This window comes from Suncus etruscus, chromosome 5, assembly GCF_024139225.1.
Source record: "Suncus etruscus isolate mSunEtr1 chromosome 5, mSunEtr1.pri.cur, whole genome shotgun sequence".
Taxonomy (NCBI): Eukaryota; Metazoa; Chordata; class Mammalia; order Eulipotyphla; family Soricidae; genus Suncus; species Suncus etruscus.
In genome coordinates this window covers 79,389,166-79,409,276 of record NC_064852.1, presented here as the reverse complement: position 1 = coordinate 79,409,276, position 20,111 = coordinate 79,389,166, and the positions used below count along the sequence as shown (strand labels likewise).

General features: G+C 36.4%; 1 protein-coding gene across 1 annotated transcript in view; it reads left to right on the top strand.

Moving 5' to 3' along the window:
* Positions 1-20,111, top strand: part of IFIH1 (interferon induced with helicase C domain 1) — an 82,891-nt gene that overhangs the window by 52,969 nt on the left and 9,811 nt on the right. The window contains exons 7-10 of the mRNA XM_049773365.1: positions 1,527-1,643; positions 3,331-3,454; positions 6,073-6,336; positions 12,234-12,493. Of these exons, the coding sequence (XP_049629322.1) occupies positions 1,527-1,643; positions 3,331-3,454; positions 6,073-6,336; positions 12,234-12,493 (765 nt within the window). The remainder of the gene's footprint in view (positions 1-1,526; positions 1,644-3,330; positions 3,455-6,072; positions 6,337-12,233; positions 12,494-20,111) is intronic.

Genomic DNA, 20,111 nt, shown 5'->3' with positions numbered 1-20,111 from the left:
CTACTTGTTTTAGTAAATTTACTCAATAGTCTACAAAAAATTACTTATTTTCTTCAAAAAGATAATATGCCTTAATAAAAATAAAGAATAGAGTGTTTTACAAATTGGATAGAGAGGTGATATAATTAAGAAAAGTTCTAATAATGAAATGCCTTCCTATAATACTATACTCCTATTAATAATTTACTGATTATTTGATCTAGAAAATAGTTTAAAAGTTTTTAATGATCATATTTTATGGGATCAAAAATTATATATAGGGGCTGGAGCGGTGGCACAAAGTGGTAAGGGGTCTGCCTTGCCAGAGCTAGCCTAGGACGAACTGTGGTTCGATCCTCCGGCGTCCCATATAGTCCCCAAGCCAGGAGCAACTTCTGATCACATAGCCAGGAGTAACCCCTGAGCATCTCCGGTGATGCTGGGGGATTGAAACTCTGTCAGTCCTAGGTCAGACGCATGCAAGGCAAACGCCCTACTGCTGTGTCACCGCACCGGCCCCTACATGGTATTTTTTGCCCCCATATGGTAGCAATATATAATATAGTACTGTTGACCTCAAGTGTCAAGTGAATTCTACAAAACCCAAGAAATATGTAGACATCAAAAATTGAGTTTTTATTTAAAATTTTATATACTTTATTTGATTTCATTACAATCATGTAGAGTTGACAGATCTAAAGTTAAATGTTCCACTATATAAATTATTACTAAGAGAATGGACTGGCTGCAATCTAGATCCAAGGACAAGGGCTTCAGGTATTTCTTATCTTGTCCAGTATTTTTATATCAAAAATGTGTGGTGATATTATTGAATAAATACAATATCTCACAAATATTCTTTGCTTCCTAAACAAATTTTCTCTCAAGTCATGTCAGATTTTCTAGCTGAAAAGTTAAATTTAAAAAGTTAAAATAGGGGCCAGAGCGATGGTGCGTTTGCCTTGCACGTGACTCACCTAGGACTGACTGCAATTAGATCCACCGTCGTCCCATATGGTTCCCCCAAGCCAGGAGTGATTTTTGAGCGCTTAGCCAGGAGTAACCCCTGAGCATCATCGGGTGTGCCCCCCCAAATAAGTATGAAATCAAAGTAAAATATTAAAATAAATATGCTTTTTATAATTAATTACTAACTGTACTTCAAAGCTTCATTTATCTACATAAGAATAAGTATTATAGTTTAATCAGTTCCACATTAAAGTAATGCTAAAATGTTATATTTAACCAGCAATGCCATTCCATACATAAAAACAATTATATTTAATCAATCACAAGAGAAAAATTACTTTTGGGGGATAGGTTTTTGTTGTTTGTTTTTTGGGTCACACACGGTGACACTCAGGGGTCACTCCTGGGTTAGCGCTCAAAAATCACTCCTGGCTATGCATTCAGACCATATGGGACGCTGGGGATAGAACCCAGGTCCATCTTGGGTCAGCCGAAAGCAAGGCAAACACCTTACCTCTGCGCTATTGCACTGGCCCCGAAAATTTACTATCTTAATATAAAAATATTCTCTTTTTCAGATCTGTGCCAATCTTGATGCATTTACTATTAAAACTGTGAAAAACAATATTGATCAGCTCAAAGACCAAATAAAGGAACCGTATAAAAAGGTGGTAATAGCAGATGATACGAGAGAAGTATGTGCTTAAAATTTAATATTTCATTTATGTTCCCCCAAACCCCACCAGAAGTGATCTTTCAGCTTAGAGCTAGGAGTAAACCCTGAGAATAGCTAGGTGTGGTCCAAAATCAATAAATAATAAATAAAATAAAAAAATAAAAAACCTTGAAGGTTCTTTTATACATTATCACCAATTCTATCAATAGTTTCTTCTGTAAATTTTAAAATATGGTAAATTTTTTAGCTATATGTTGCTGATAATATGTGAATTTATATAAAAAATTCACAAATATATTAGTATTAACTGTTACGAAACATACATAATAGTGCTGTATTTGAAATGTGATAAGCATTAGTGAAATGCTAGTGACCTATCTCCATAGGCCAGTGTTCTTTTAATCCTAAGAAAACTGTTCCTTTTATCTGAACTAGCATAGTTAAATGTTTATTTCTTTCCCAATTTATGATTAATTCAGTTTTATTCAACATTTTAAGTATTCTCCAACTCATAATTATTAAAAAAAAACCTGTAATGTTTTCAGATGCTTTTATTTTAAGAATTTGTCATTTTATATTATAACTTACTTAGGGTTTGGTAAACTTAAATGACAAAAGAATAACACTCATACAGAAAAAAGGACATGCTTATAAATGCTAAATTATAAATGCTGATTGCTGAATTTTTGTAAATTGAGCATTGCTCTTTAGGTGAAATATACAGTTATACATTAAATACTTTCAGCAACTCAGTAGCCTCCTTTTGCCAACCAAGACAATCCTGTGAGGAAAACTACTATCCTAATACTTCTAGCACCAAAAATAGGTTATGACTGATTCTGAACTTTATTTTGGTTCAGAATGGTCTGAGCTGAGCCATGGTCCTTATTGTAACAAATTATTGTGACATCACACACAGGTTTTATTCTCCAATTTCACCCTTTTGTAAATCAGAGTCATCTTTTATCAAATCAGATCCACGTTTTGCAAATAAAATTCACTTTTTTGTAGATCAAAATTTCCCACAAAAGTATTTTGCCTATCAAGTGCTAGTAAATATGGATCATCTGACTGCCCAAGTAACTATGAATAAAATTATTAAAAAATTGTATCATTTTGTTCATTTACTCTTTGTCCCCTAAGATGAATATGATTTGCTAAGAGGTGAAGATGCTTTGCTAAACATTATTTGCAAGAGTGATTTTGAAGTAAAAGTAAAAGACCTATGTATATACATATACATATGCTTTTTATTGACATTTAGGATTGATATTTATTAATTTTGTTGTTATAAATTTATTTTATTTTGGGAATCATTTTAGGTGCCACTGGTGGTGTACTCCTAGCTTGGTTCTCAGGAGGCAATCTTAACAGTATTTGGAGACTCTTCAGTACTGAGTATCAAACCCAGGCTTGCCACATGCAAAACATTCATTGTAGCCCTTTAATTTATCACCTTGAACTCTATAAAATATTTAAGTTGTAAATAAGGTGGTACATGTTGTTGGTATGGATGTAGCATGGGGGGTAGAAAGAAGAAAACTAAAAGTAAGTATATAAATGCAGAGATTTGACCCTAGATTAATTTGTTATTGTTTATACAAAGATTCTAAATAATCTATTATAACACTGATAGATCTTTTAGCAAAGATATTGCTCTTTCTTTAAAAATATAAACATGTGATAATAAATGTAATTTTTTTTAGGATCTATTTAAAGTTAAACTTACAGAAATAATGACAAGAATTCAGACATTTTGCCAAATGATTCCAATGCATGAATTTGGAACTCAACCTTATGAACAATGGGCCATTAAAATGGAAAAAAAAGGTAAACTTAGTTTTGACTTAACAGTTTGTCCCATGTTATTCATAATTTATTTTTCCAATATTTATTTAATTTTATTAACTGAGGTTCTATGGTCTGTAATACTGTTAATGATGGCTCTCAGGCACATATTTCTAACACCACATTTGTCACCAGTATATCTAGCTCCCTTCTTCAAGTAACCACACCCTAATTTCAGTGCCCCGTAATTCATTTGAGTTGATCAGTTCTATTCTGTTTTTTTTTTCCCCATTTTGTTACTTGGCTATGTATCTTTAAGTCCCATTGATGAGAGAAATAATTCTATATCTATTTTTCTAACTTCACTAAGTATGATATCTTCTAGTTCTATGCATGTTACTATAAATTACATGTTTTTAGAGCTCTGTAGTATTCCTTTATGTGTGTGTGTGTGTGTGTGTGTATATATATATATATATATATATATATACATATACATGTTTATACACACAGCTTCTTTTTTTTCTTTTTTCTTTTTTCTTTTTTTTTTTTTTTTTTTGGTTTTTGGGTCACACCCGGCACTGCTCAGGGCTTACTCCTGGCTCTATGCTCAGAAATTGCTCCCAGCAGGTTCAAGGGACCATATGGGATGCCGGGATTCGGACCACCGATCTTCTGCATAAAAGGCAAACGCCTTACCTCCATGCTCTCTGGCCCCACACACAGCTTCTTAATCAATTCATCTAAAGTTGGGCATTTGAGTTGTTTCTATATTTTGGGGTTTTATGCTAAGAGCATCAATGAACACAATGTACATAATGCCCATTTGAATTAAGATTTTGGGGTGCTATCTATGCCAGGAAATTTGATGACTATATTACATATTCTCAAGAAAACTAAAAGTAAATGTATAAATGTGATGTTTGTGGTAAAATATAAGGTTATACAAGTGCCAATTTATTAAGGAGACAGCATTTTATTAACGCTTTTTCTTGTCTTTAGTCTTTCACTTATCATATATCAGTATAATTTTTTTTTCTTTTTTTGGTTTTTGGGCCACACCCGGCGGTGCTCAGGGGTTACTCCTGGCTGTCTGCTCAGAAATAGCTCCTGGCAGGCACGGGGGGACCATATGGGACACCGGGATTTGAACCAACCACCTTAGGTCCTGGATCAGCTGCTTGCAAGGCAAACACCACTGTGCTATCTCTCCGGGCCCTATCAGTATAAATATTAACTCTTCTGTTCCCAAAGGCAAATTCCCAATGTGTGCTTTTCTTTTTATCATTTCATTTTATGTCTATTTTATTTCAGTTTTTTTCAGGCCACATCTGGCAGAACTCAGGGCTTATTCCTGATTGTACTCAGAGATCACTCCTGGTAGACTCAAGGGACTAAGTAGGGTGTTAGGAATCTAACTTGTTTAGACTATGTACAAGATAGGCTCTTGAAATGCTATACTTTCTCTCTAATTCCCTCACTGTGCTTTTTATGTTATTCTTCTGCTTCTCAATATAGAATAGTTCATGCGTGTGCTCAATGATAGAATATAAGCAGAAATCTAGGAACTAAAAAGTCTTTCCCTTTTCAGAGTCCACAGCATGACTTGAACCTCAATTAAAAAAAAAACATGGGCCAAGAGTCAGCCAGAGAGATAGTACAGTGGTAGGGTGTTTGCCTTGCACACAGCTGACCCAGGGCGGACTTGGGCTTGATTCCCAGCATCCCATTTGGTTCCCCAAGTCTGCCAGGAGTGATTTCTGAGCATAGAGCCAGGAATAACCCCTGAGCACCGCTGAGTGTGACCCATACACCAAAAACAAAAACAAAAACATGGGCAGAGAGATTATATAGAGATTAAGGCACTTGCCTTGTATGTAGTCAGCCTGGCCTTAGTACCCAGTATCCCTAACAGTAACCCCCGAGAACAGTCAGCAAGAGTCCCAAGAAACTGCATGTGGCTCATCACTACCCTTACTCCTTAAAAAAAAATCAAGACATAGTCTATCTAGAATCAATACTATAAACATTTTCAACTTACATCATATTTTAGTAACTGTGTTGGATTATTTATACTACATATAATTTTTATTTGGGGATTTTGAAACCACTCTTGGTGGTATTTAGGACAATTCCTATTATGCACAAGGGATCATATGTGATACTGGAAATGCAACTGGTTCAGCCTCATAAGACAAGTTCCTTAACCCGGTGATATATCTCAAGTCCCTTATTTTGATACTAAATATATATACATATATATGTTTTAGTTTATTGAAGTATGATTGATTTACAAGAGGGTAAAAATTGTTGGTTTTTGTTTGTTTGTCTGTTTGTTTTTGGGTCATACCTGGCAGAGCTCAGGGGTTACTCCTGGCTCTCTGCTCAGAAATCACTCCTGGCAGGCTTGGGGTACTATTTAGGATGCCGGGTTTAGAAACATTGACCTTCTGCATGCAAGGCAAATGACTTACTTCCTTGCTATTTCTCTGGCCCCAATATTTGTGTTTTAAGGACATATTGTTACTACAAAATACCACCAAATTGTCAATATTCTTTCACAGTAGGATCCTTAATGTCTATTCCTTTTTCCTTGCTTCCCACTGACTTTAACTTCAGTTATGTGGCCAGCTAAGAATATGTCTTCTCTTATTTTGTAGCTGCAAAAGAAGGAAATCGCAAGAAACGTGTTTGTGCAGAACATTTGAGAAAGTACAATGAGGCCCTACAAATTAATGATACAATCAGAATGATTGATGCATATAATCACCTTGAAACTTTCTATAATGATGAGAAAAGAAAGAAGAGTGCAGCTCAAGAGGATTATAGTGACAGTGACAATGATGTTGATGGAAATGAGGATTATCAAAAGAAACCTTTGATACTGGATGAGGCAGATATATTTCTCATGACTTTATTTTTTGGTAAGAATAAGTGTAATGCTTATTGATGGTCCCATCTTATAACTCTTTAATTTGAACCTGTTCTCAAAAGCTCTCCAAGAGTTTTTCTTAGAATATATTTTTTGTTTGTTTTTATTTTTTGGACCACACCCAGCAGCACTCAGGGGTCACTACTGGTTCTGTGCTCAGAAATTATTCCTGCCAGGCTAGGTGGATGTCTAGGATATGTTATGCCAGAAATTGAACCCATGGTGGCCACTTATAGGGCAAATGCTCTACCCACTGTGCTAGCTCTGATCCTTTGACAGAAGAAATGTAACTTAATTGAAGTTATTTCTTTTTTTTTTTTTTATATTTTTTTTTCTTTTTTCTTTTTTTTTTTTTTTTATTCCCATCACCAATGTCTCAAGTCTCCCTCCTCCCCACCCGACCCCCGCCTGTACTCTAAACAGGTTCTCAATTTCCCTCATACATTCTCATTATTAGGACAGTTCAAAATGTAGTTATTTATCCAACTAAACTCATCACTCTTTGTGATGAGCTTCCTGAGGTGAGCTGGAACTTCCAGCTCTTTTCTCTTTTGTGTCTGAAAGTTATTATTGCAAGAATGTCTTTCATTTTTCTTAAAACCCATAAATGTGTGAGACCATTCTGCGTTTTTCTCTCTCTCTCTGACTTATTTCACTCAGCATAATAGATTCCGTGTACATCCATGTATAGGAAAATTTCATGACTTCATCTCTCCTGACAGCTGCATAATATTCCATTGTGTATATGTACCACAGTTTCTTTAGCCATTCGTCTGTGGAAGGGCATCTTGGTTGTTTCCAGAGTCTTGCTATGGTAAATAGAGCTGCAATGAATATAGGTATAATGAAGGGGTTTTTGTATTGTATTTTTGTGTTCCTAGGGTATATTCCTAGGAGTGGTATAGCTGGATCGTATGGGAGCTCGATTTCCAGTTTTTGGAGGAATCTCCATATCGCTTTCCATAAAGGTTGAACTAGACGGCATTCCCACCAGCAGTGGATAAGAGTTCCTTTCTCCCCACATCCCCGCCAACACTGTTTATTCTCATTCTTTGTGATGTGTGCCATTCTCTGGGGTGTGAGGTGGTATCTCATCGTTGTTTTGATTTGCATCTCCCTGATGATTAGTGATGTGGAGCACTTTTTCATGTGTCTTTTGGCCATCTGTATTTCTTCTTTGTCAAAGTGTCTGTTCATTTCTTCTCCCCATTTTTTGATGGGATTAGATGTTTTTTTCTTGTAAAGTTCTGTCAGTGCCTTATATATTTTGGAGATTAGCCCCTTATCTGATGGGTATTGGGTGAATAGTTTCTCCCACTCAGTGGGTGGCTCTTGTATCTTGGGCACTATTTCCTTTGAGGTGCAGAAGCTTCTCAGCTTAATATATTCCCATCTGTTAATTTCTGCTTTCACTTGCTTGGAGAGTGCAGTTTCTTCCTTGAAGATGCCTTTAGCCTCAATGTCCTGGAGTGTTTTACCTACGTATTGTTCTATATAACTTATGGTTTTGGGGCTGATATCGAGGTCTTTAATCCATTTGGATTTTACCTTCGTACATGATGTTAGCTGGGGGTCTAAGTTCAATTTTTTGCAAGTGGCTACCCAGTTTTGCCAACACCACTTGTTGAAGAGGCTTTCTTTGTTCCATTTAGGATTTTTTGCTCCTTTATCAAAAATTAGATGATTGTATGTCTGGGGAACATTCTCTGAGTATTCAAGCTTATTCCACTGATCTGAGGGCCTGTCTTTATTCCAATACCATGCTGTTTTGATAACTATTGCTTTGTAGTAAAGTTTAAAGTTGGGGAAAGTAATTCCTCCCATATTCTTTTTCCCAATGATTGCTTTAGCTATTCGAGGGTGTTTATTGTTCCAAATAAATTTCAAAAGTGCCTGGTCCACTTCTTTGAAGAATGTCATGGGTATCTTTAGGGGGATCGCATTAAATCTGTACAGTGCTTTGGGGAGTATTGCCATTTTAATGATGTTAATCCTGCCAATCCATGAGCAGGGTATATGCTTCCATTTCCGCGTGTCCTCTCTTATTTCTTGGAGCAGAGTTTTATAGTTTTCCTTGTATAGGTCCTTCACATTTTTAGTCAAGTTGATTCCAAGATATTTGAGTTTGTGTGACACTATAGTGAATGGAGTTGTTTTCTTAATGTCCATTTCTTCCTTATTAGTATTGGTGTATAGGAAGGCCATTGATTTTTGTGTGTTAATTTTGTAGCCTGCCACCTTGCTATATGAGTCTATTGTTTCTAGAAGCTTTTTGATAGAGTCTTTGGGGTTTTCTAAGTAGAGTATCATGTCATCTGCAAACAGTGAGAGCTTGACTTCTTCCTTTCCTATCTGGATTCCCTTGATATCCTTTTCTTGCCTAATCGCTATAGCGAGTACTTCCAGTGCTATGTTGAATAGGAGTGGTGAGAGAGGACAGCCTTGTCTTGTGCCAGAATTTAGAGGAAAGGCTTTCAGTTTTTCTCCATTGAGGACAATATTTGCCTCTGGCTTGTGGTAGATGGCTTTAACTATATTGAGAAAGGTTCCCTCCATTCCCATCTTGCTGAGAGTTTTGATCAAAAATGGGTGTTGGACCTTGTCAAATGCTTTCTCTGCGTCGATTGATATGATCATGTGATTTTTATTTTTCTTGCTGTTGATGTTGTGTATTATGTTGATAGATTTATGGATGTTAAACCAGCCTTGTATTCCTGGAATGAAACCTACTTGATCGTAGTGGATGATCTTCTTAATGAGGCATTGAATCCTATTTGCCAGGATTTTGTTGAAGATCTTTGCATCTGCATTCATCAGCGATATTGGTCTGTAATTTTCTTTTTTCATAGCATCTCTGTCTGGTTTAGGTATCAAGGTAATGTTGGCTTCATAAAAGCTATTTGGAAGTTTTCCTGTTTTTTCAATTTCATGAAAGAGTCTTGCCAGGATTGGTAGTAGTTCCTCTTGAAAGGTTTGAAAGAATTCATTAGTAAATCCATCTGGGCCTGGGCTTTTGTTTTTGGGCAGACATTTGATTACTTTCTTAATTTCCTCAATAGTAATGGGTGTGTTTAGATATGCTACATCCTCTTCATTCAATCGTGGAAGATTATAAGATTCTAAAAATTTATCCATTTCTGCCAGGTTTTCATTTTTAGTGGCATAGAGTTTCTCAAAGTAGTTTCTGATTACCCTTTGAATCTCTACCATATCAGTAGTGATCTCTCCTTTTTCATTCCTAATACGAGTTATCAAGTTTCTCTCTCTTTCTTTCTTTGTTAGTTTTGCCAGTGGTCTATCAATCTTGTTTATTTTTTCAAAGAACCAACTTCTGCTTTCGTTGATCTTTTGGATGGTTTTTCTGGTTTCCACTTCATTGATTTCTGCTCTCAGCTTTGTTATTTCCTTCTGCCTCCCTATTTTTGGATCCTTTTGTTGAGCACTTTCTAATTCTATGAGCTGCGTCATTAAGCTATTCAGGTATGCCCCTTCTTCTTTCCTGATGTGTGCTTGCAAAGCTATAAATTTTCCTCTCAGTACTGCTTTTGCTGTGTCCCATAGGTTCTGATAAATTGTTTCTCCATTGTCATTTGTTTTCAGGAAGGTTTTGATTTCCTCTTTGATTTCATCTCGGACCCACTGATTATTCAGTATGAGGCTATTTAACTTCCAGGTGTTAAAATTTTTCTTCTGTGTCCCTTTGTAGTTTATATATAATTTCAGGGCTTTGTGGTCAGCAAAGGCAGCCTGCAAAATTTCTATCCTCTTGATATTATGGAGATATGTTTTGTGTGCTAACATGTAGTCTATCCTAGAGAATGTCCCATGTACATTAGAGAAAAATGTGTATCCAGGCCTCTGGGGGTGGAGTGTCCTGTATATATCTACTAGGCCTCTTACTTCCATTTCTCTCCTCAGGTCTAGTATATTCTTGTTGGGTTTCAGTCTGGTTGACCTGTCTAGTGTTGACAATGCCGTGTTGAGGTCTCCCACAATTATTGTGTTGTTATTGATATTATTTTTCAGATTTGTCAACAGTTGTATTAAATATTTTGCTGGCCCCTCATTCGGTGCATATATGTTTAGGAGGGTGATTTCTTCCTGCTGTACATATCCCTTGATTAATACAAAATGTCCATCTTTGTCCTTTACTACTTTCCTAAGTATAAAGTTTGCATCATCTGATATTAATATGGCCACTCCTGCTTTTTTTTGGGTGTTGTTTGCTTGGATGATTTTCCTCCAGCCTTTTATTTTGAGTCTATGTTTGTTCTGACTATTCAGGTGCGTTTCTTGTAGGCAGCAGAAGGTTGGATTGAGTTTTTTGATCCATTTAGCCACTCTGTGTCTCTTAACTGGTGCATTTAGTCCATTGACATTGAGAGAAAGAATTGTCCTGGGAGTTAGTGCCATCTTTATATTAAAGTTTAGTGTGTCTGTTGGTAAGCCTTGTCTTAAAGTATGCCATTCAGTTTTTCTTTTAAGAATGGTTTTGAGTCTGTGAAGTTTTTGAGCTGTTGTTTATCTGTGAAACTATGTATTGTTCCTTCAAACCTAAAAGTGAGTTTTGCTGGGTGCAGTATTCTAGGCGAAGCATTTATTTCATTGAGTTTTGTCACTATGTCCCACCACTGCCTTCTAGCCTTGAGTGTTTCTGGTGACAGGTCTGCAGTAAATCTCAAAGATGTTCCCTTAAATGTAATTTCTCTTTTCGATCTTGCTGCTTTCAGAATTCTGTCTCTATCTATGGGATTCGTCATTGTGACTAGGATGTGTCTTGGGGTGTTTTTTCTGGGGTCTCTTTTAGTTGGCACTCTTCGGGCATGCAGGATTTGATCACATGTATTCATTATCTCTGGTAGTTTCTCTTTAATGATGTTCTTGACTGTTGATTCTTCCCGGAGATTTTCTTCCTGAGTCTCTGGGACTCCAATGATTCTTAAGTTGTTTCTGTTGAGCTTATCATAGACTTCTATTTTCATCTGTTCCCATTCTTTGAGTAATTTTTCCATTGTTTGATCATTTGCTTTGAGGCTTTTTTCCAATTTCTTCTGCTGTATGTAATTGTTATGTATCTCATCTTCCAGTGTACTGATTCTATCCTCAGCTGCTGTTAACCTGTGGGAAATCTCAGACATGTTTTTCTTCAATTCATCTACTGAGTTTCTCAGACCTGTTATTTGATCTGAAATTTCCGTTTGGAGTTTTCTCATTTCTATCTTCATATTCTCCTGATTCTTTTTAGTTTTCTCTTCTATACTTTGTTTGAGTTCTTTGAACATATTCCATATTGCAACTCTAAACTCCTTATCTGAGAGACTGACTAGGTGGTTGATCATGTTCAAGTCATCAGAGTTGCCATCTTCATTCTCTATGTCTGGCACTGGCCCATGTTGTTTCCCCATTGTCACACTAGTACTGCGTGTTTTTCTACGTGTTGTGATTGTATTCATTGGCTAAATGCTGTGCACCGTCGCGAAGGGGAGCGGACCAACCGTGCTCCTCTGGCTTCTCCCTTTCTGGGCGTGTCGACTCACCTCCACGGAAGGCTCACAGGAAGGCAGGCTGGCAGATGGGCCGCACCCAGGATGAAATCAAGCCAAAAATGCAGGACAGCAGAGTAGAGAGGCAGAAGGGTGCTGGCATCTGAGATCCAGCGAAGTTCAGTTATTTCTAATTAATTTTATTGTAATCTATATTATACAAAATAAAACATTTACTCATTTTTATTTTTTATTTGTCAAAATCACTGCAGTAATTTAATTTAATCTACTCATATGGTTATTAGTTATAGCACAAGATATAGTTGAGCCAATCATAGTTTCTTGTTGTATAAAACCTTAAACTACAATTAAACACATTATTTGCTCATTTAATTATCTCATAAAGAAAACCAGAAAATATTGAAAAAGCTGGCTGAAAATCCACATCATGAAAATGAAAAGCTGACCAAATTAAGAAGCACAATAATGGAGCAGTTTACCAAAACTGAAGAAACAGCACGAGGCATCATTTTCACAAAAACACGACTGAGTGCATATGCGCTTTCCCAGTGGATCACTGAAAACAAGAAATTTGCAGAAGTCGGAGTCAAAGCCCACCATTTGATTGGAGCTGGCCACAGCAGTGAATTCAAACCTATGACACAGGTACAAATGTTCTTTGGGATTTTGTGTGTGTGTGTGTGTGTGTGTGTGTGTGTGTGTGCATGTAGAGCTCAGGGCCCACTCCTTGCTTTGTGCTCAAGGATCACAGCTGACAAAGCCTGGGGTAGCATACTCAGTACCAGAATTACAATCACTGTCCTGGCCACAGTCGCATGCAAAGCAAGTACCTCAATCTCTATACTTTCTCTTGTCCTGAATTTTTTTTGTTTTTGCTCTTATTTATTTTGTTTGTTTGTTTGTTTTGGTTTTGAGGTCACACCCAGTGGTGCTCAGGGGTTACTCATGGTTCTGCAATCAGAAATCACTCCTGGAAGGCTCTGGGGATCATATAATACCGGGAATTGAACCACCATCAGTCCTGGGTTGGCTGCATGTAAGGCAAATGCCCTACTGCTGTGCTATCTCTCTGGCCCCAAGGACTTTTTTTTGTATGTGGTTATATTATTTCATTTTCCCCAAAGGTATCTTTACAGAACAAAGCACTCATTCCTGAACTAAATTATGACTTTGGTAGCAATCTAATCTGTTTATCTGATAAACTAAGCATAACATAACATAGCAGTTATTTTCCCCACACACACACTTCATGGAACTGTCAAATTTGACAGTGCTTAGCAAAAATTATAGTCACTTAAATTTAGTAACAAAATGGAAAGATTGTTAGGTTATAATATTGAGTGGGAAACTCAAATCCTCCAAAATGTGCATATTATTAATAGAGCTATGTACAAAGTTTGAGTAGGATGAACTCAATAAGTGAACTTGGCATAATTAAGATCATCTACATTGATAGAGACTTGAGACTGACTTTATCTTTTGCATTTTTGTTCAGTTTATGTTTTTTTTTAATTTATTGTATACAGATAACACACACTTGATATAGAAACAAAATGCATTTTAGACATTAAAAACATGGGGTAAAATGGTGGGAACCTAAACTAATGTTTCTCTGTAATTGAATAACTTTGAGTCTTGTTTTACAAAGATGCAGGCTGTGCAATTGTTATATAACCATACAGGCCAATGGAACAAATAGAATGTGTTTTAAAGGGGCTGGAGCAATACCACAATGGTAAGGCGTTTGCCTTGTATTTGGCCAACACTGGACTGACCCCGGTTCGAATCCCTGCATCCCATATGGTCCCCCAAGCCTGCCAGGAGTGACTTCTGAGTGTAGAGCCAGGAGTAACTCCTGAGCGCGCTGCTTGTAAACACCGCCCCCACCCGAAAAAAAGAATGTGTTTTAATGTTTTCTAAAAATAAAATGTTTTTATATTTTCTACTACTTTCTTAACATATTTCTATTAATAAATTATTTATGTTTATTATATAAAGGAATATACCAAATAAAAAGTTTTTGTTTCAAAGATACGATGTAATCAGTTTCTAGAGAGATAGGACAGCATTTAAGACACTTGCCTTGCATGTCCTGACGAGGGTTTGATTCTTGGCATCCCATATGGGTTTTTGAGCACTGATAGTAGTGATTCCTCAGTTCAAAGCCAGAAGTAATTCCTGATAATTACCAGTTTTGATCACACCCCATCAAATCAAAGGGACAATGTAATCATATCAAACTTACTAACAAAGTGCCAGTATCGGGCCGGAGAGATAGCACAGCGGTAGGACGTTTGCCTTATAAGCTGAAGGACGGTGGAAAGATATGGCAGAGCTGAGAGTAGCAAAGGCCTTTGGTTCAATTTGAAGGAGCTTTCTCTGTTTACTTAAGGGAGTACATTTTGGGGCTAGAGAATTAGCATGGAGGTAAGGCATTTGCCTTGCATGCAGAAGGATTGTGGTTCGAATCCCGGCATCCAATATGGTCCTCCGAGCCTGCCAGGAGCAATTTCTGAGCGTAGAGCCAAGAGTAACCCCTGAGCACTGCCGGGTATGACCCAAAAATTAAAAAAAAAAAAAAAAGAGAGAGAGAGAGAAGAGAGAGTACATTTTTTAAACAAATTTATTTAAACTTCATGGTTACAAGATTGTTCATAATACAGTTTTTTTTGTTTACAAAATTGTTCATGATTGATTTTCAGTTATATAATGTAAAAATCCTTTCACTAATGCATATTTCTCACCAAAAGTGTCCCCAGTTTCTATCCTGCCCACTTGCCCTTCCCCCTGCATGCTTCTGTGACAGACATTTTTCCTCCTTCCCTCCCTCCCATCTGCCCCTGTCCCTCTCTCTCTCTCTCTCTCTCTCTCTCTCTCTCTCTCTCTCTCTCTCTCTCTCTCTCTCTCTCTCTCTCTCAATTTCTCTTTTTTTAATTTTTTTTTGTTTTTAGACACTGTGGTTTGCAATATTATTACTAAAGGGGTATCAGGCATATCACATTACCTCCTTTCAGCATCCTGTTCTTGTCCAGAGTGATCATTATTTGTCATCATGGCCTCTTATTTGCCCTAATTCATCGGCCCACTATTTGTAGCAAATTCCTACCACTCACTGATCTTCCTGACAAGTGTGTATGTGATTATTCTGTCTATCCCTCTTTCTCTGACTTATTTCAAAAGCCTAGATTTCCAAGAGGACATTGCTGGATTATTTTCTCTGAAATAGAGCTATAAGTTAAATAATTTTGGTAACTTCTAAAACTTCAATGGGTTGAAAATTGTCTTTATTCACTTCTTACCATACTGTTTTTTAACAAATTTTGTAACCTAAGTACAAGTGTTAATCATAGTACAAGTCTGACTGTTCCCTTGATTTTTACTTGAATTCCATATATGAGTGATATCATCCAGTATTGTTTTTCACTTTCTGACTTGTTTTACTTAAAAGAATACCCTCCGGTTCTATCCACCAAATTGCAATAAAATGCAATAATTGCTCCTTTTGATGTATATATTTTTACCTCCTTTATAAATTGATCTCTAGGCACTTGAGTATTTTGATGCAATTATAAATGGTATTGTTTTCTTTTTATTTTTTTTAATTTATTTTTTGTATTTAGTTTGTTTCACGACACGCTGAAGTGCTCAAGAATTAGTCCTGTGTCTGCACTCAGAGCATTCCTGGTGGTGCTTGGGAGATTTTATGGGATAACAAGGATCGAAGCCTAATTGGCTGCCTGCAAGGCAAATGCCCTACCTGTTGTGCTATGGCTCAGGCCTGGGATTGTATTAAAACTTTTTATTATAATATTGTAGTTTACCAAGTGTTTTATAATGCAGTCATTTCAGACATTAAATGTCCAAACACTAATCCCACTACCAGCTACCTGTGTGACCTTCCCTGCACCAGTGTCCCAACTTCCCACCAAACACCATCTCTTGTTCCCTTGCAGACATAAAAAAAGGTCACTTCATATTACTTGCTACAACACAAAGGCAGCTGGAATTACCAAAATGTAGATCTACAAGAGTCATTTGAAATAATTGTAATTGCTCTTCATGGTGTTACTAAAATCAATGTCTAAGGATTTAGTGGGCTATAGTTGGTGCTACTAAGGCTTCTATGTTATTGTTTAAGCTAACAGTGCTTGGTAGATTTATTTTTTTATTTTATTTTTCTTTTTTGAAATAATTGTGATTTACAACAATCCTTCATAGTTGGATTTCTGAGATACAATGAATCAGGGCCAATCTCATTACCACTGTCCACTTCTCTCCACCAATGTTCCTAGAGTGTATTCCAACCACCACCCTGTGCCCCCCAGTCTGCCAGTATAACAGGACCATTTTAAGTTTAGATTGTTAAAGTTTGAATCTCTTGATTCTATTGTTGTTGACTTTAGCTTCTATATTTAGTTCTCTTCTATTTTATCTTTGTCAGTGCCCCTGTGACCACCTGTCCCCTGGCCCTCATTGTATTGTATTTGTGTTTTTCATCTTCCACTTAGTTTCTTTCCTTCTCCTTGCTATATTCTATGACCAAAGGTGGTAGAGACAACTTCCATTTTGACCCTTGCATTTCTTCATAAAGTCATTCTAAATACCATATATAATACCATGTATATCATTCTGTATTTATTCTTCTTCTGACTAACTTCATTTTACATAATATCTTCCAGTTCCATTCATGTTGCAAAAAATTGCATAATTGCATCATTCCTTACTGCTATGTAGTATTCCATTGTATATATGTAACATATCTTCATGATCTACTCATCTGTTGTTGGACAGCTAGGTTGATTCCTAGTTTTAGCTATTGTACTGAGTGGTGCAATGAATCGTGGCATGCTATTCATTTTACATTCTTTTTAGATGAATGTTTTTCTGTCCTGGGAATAGCTACCCAAAGAGGGATTTCTGGGTTGTATGGCAGTTCAATTTTGAGTTTACCGAAAACCATTCATACTGTTTTCATAAGGTTGGAGTAGGCAGCATTTCAACAACAATGGATGAGAGTTCCTTTCTCACCATAACCTCACCAACAGAGATTGTTCCCATTTTTAACATATAGCATCCTCAAGTTGTGTAAAATGATGTCTCATTGTTGTCTTGATTTAAATTTCTCTGATGATAAATGATGATGAGCAATTTTTATGTACCTGTTGGTCATCTGTTGGTCTTCCTCAGAGAAGTGTCTGTTCATTTTCTCTCTCCATTTTTTGATGGGGTTTTTAGGTTTTGTCATAACTTTTATCTAAGTTCATTGTTTGTATACAGAAATACATTTAACTTCTGTATTCCATAGCCTCAAATGGTTCTGCATTTAATTATTTTGTATAATAGTTTTTAGTCGCTCTTTAGAATTTCCTTTGCATGATATATAATATAGCAATATAATTTAATTTATTTTCAGGTTTTGGATCCTTTTTTATTTTTATCTTTTCTTTTTAATTTTCCTTTATCTTTCTCATGTGGCTTTAAACACTAAATTAAATAATAGAGGTAAGTGTACAAATCTTGAGGTTTTGTTTAACCTGCTTGTAGAAGAAAACGTTTCTGCTCTTGTAGAAGAAAACGTTTCTGCTCTTTGCCATTAAGTGTATATTAGCTCTGGATATGGGATTTATTGCAATATCTATGTTGAATATCTATGTTCATATATACTTATGAACATGCTATCATATCATATCTATGTTTATCTATGTTAAAATAAATTACTTCTTTTCTATAGTTTTTTATCATAAATGGATGTTGAATCTTTTCAAAATTTTTCTCTGTATTATTGATATTATAATAATTGCATCAGTATTATTTTTATTTTTTCTATTACTGAAGTAGTATACCACATTAATTTTTATATGTTGAATGAATCTTACATCTCTAGAATTATTTCATTTGATCAATTGCGTGTTTAAAATTGTTGAAATTTATTGACTTAGTGCTTTTGACCACACCTGGTAGTCTTCATAGACTACATTGGGATTTGGACTCAGTCCTGGTGATCTCAAGGTGACTCTAGAATTATTTCATTTGATCAATTGCGTGTTTAAAATTGTTGAAATTTATTGACTTAGTGCTTTTGACCACACCTGGTAGTCTTCATAGACTACATTGGGATTTGGACTCAGTCCTGGTGATCTCAAGGTGCTTCAGGGTTTGAACCAGATCAGCCATATTTAGGACAACTGTATTAATAACATCTGTCCAGCCCCCTAAATTTGATTAACTAAAGTTTTGTTTAGGATTTTTGCTTCCATATTCAGCAGGGTTATTGGTCTTTAATTATGTGAGTGCATATGTAGGGGTTATATCTGCCTTGATATCAGAATAATGGTGGTATTCTGGAAGAATATCACTGAAAGAATGTAGTTTTTAAATTTCTAGGAGAAATTGAAAGAATAAGTAATAGATCATATTTAAAGATGTAGAAGAAAATTTTTGCCTTTTTTTGGGGGGGCACCCAGTAACACTCAGGGGTTACTCCTGGCTATGCACTCAGAAATCTCTCCTGGATGGATGACCATATGGGATGCCAGAGGATCCAACCACGGTTCGTCCTAGGTTAGTGCGTGCAAGACAAATGCCCTACTGCTTGCACCACTGCTCTGATCCCTAGAAGAATTTTTTTTTTAATCTGGACCTGGAATTTATTATTTATTACTATTTCCTTTACTTGCTTATTCTCAACTATTCTGGTTTATTTTACTCCTGATTCAATCTTGGGAGAGTTAAAAATGTAAAAGTTCTTCTGTCCTTTTCAAATTTACAAGCATTGCTTATAACATTTTTTATAATATGATCATTTGTAATTTTATGGTATTAGACATAATTTCTCCCTGTCATTTTTGATTTTGCACAAAATAATCCAGATATTCTGACAATCATCTACTTCCTATCAAGAGCAAGTTGCCTACCAGAATGGACATTTTTATTGAGTACAGAGATGACTCTCAGGAAGGGGAGTAAGGACAGAGGGCAGAGTAAGGACAGATAACTCAGGCTATCCTGAGCCAGTCCAGCCCAGGTACCCCAGGGAATTAGACACTGACCATCCAGCCTTGACTCTTGGATCCCACACATGGAAACGACACAGTTCTCTACAACAGCTCCAGGAACCAAATCCTTACGGGGCACCCTTAATACTGCTCTGACACCAACATGTGCCAGTTCTAAAATGATATGCTGCTGACAACGAGGAAATGGGAACAACTTGATCTAAGAGCAGGTTGTTCTACCTCACCAGTCAAAGATAAGACAAAATCAGAAGACTTGTCACCCTCTGCAAAAGCAAAGATCGCTATCTACAGATGATTTTTGTTACAACCATGACTGGACAGTATGCATCCTGGGACCAATAAAAAAGCTCTAGCCTAGGTTTTGGTCTACAATCTGTACAACAAACAAGATCTCCAATTCCAGAGATCTGACTGAGACAATCGCAACTGAACAGGTCTCCTGGAAACATAACAAAAGACTATCCCAGACTCCATCCTAGGAGCAGCACAATGACCATGACCACCAACTACAGAAGACAGATTAAATCGACACGAAAGGAACAGAACTCATAGAACCACAAAGAAAGACTTCAGCTTAAGCTCCATTCCTTGACCTTTGTAGCTAACAAGATCTCTAGTAACAGAGATCTGATTTTATTGCCCATGACGAAGCAGAAGTCTTCCATACACCACAAAGCAACAAGGGGAGAGTAAATGAACAGACAAGGATTTTACAGTCAATCCTATGATACTGTACTTCAAGGGTGGAGAAACCTATATCTCCTAGGCCAAAGGAATTCCCTCTCTAATACCCCCAATATTTACTATGCCTATGCAGGGAAAAAAAAGGCACAAAATAATCTTTTTTTATCTATTTATTTATTTTTTATTTTATTTTTATTTTTTGGGACTTCTTTGTTTTGGTGTAGATATTGAAGTTGATGTCTCCAATTTTATTTTATGTTATTTTATCTTTCCCTCTCTCTCTCTCTCTTTTTTTTTGTGCTCTGTATGGTTCTATTTCAGGACCGACACAATTATGTGGTGCTTGCCTTCAGTGCTGTAGTGCTCATTGAATATTTATTTGATATTTCTTTTGTATTGTTGTGGTATTTCAATTCCTTTTTCCCTATCCTCTCTCAAACTGAGGTTGAGAGCCTCTAGAAGGACTACACCTATTTTCGGCTTATTTTATTTTTACCCCACTTTATTGCTTTTCTCTTCTTCAAACAAAACCACATAACTTGAACTATCTAGTTCCGCCTCTC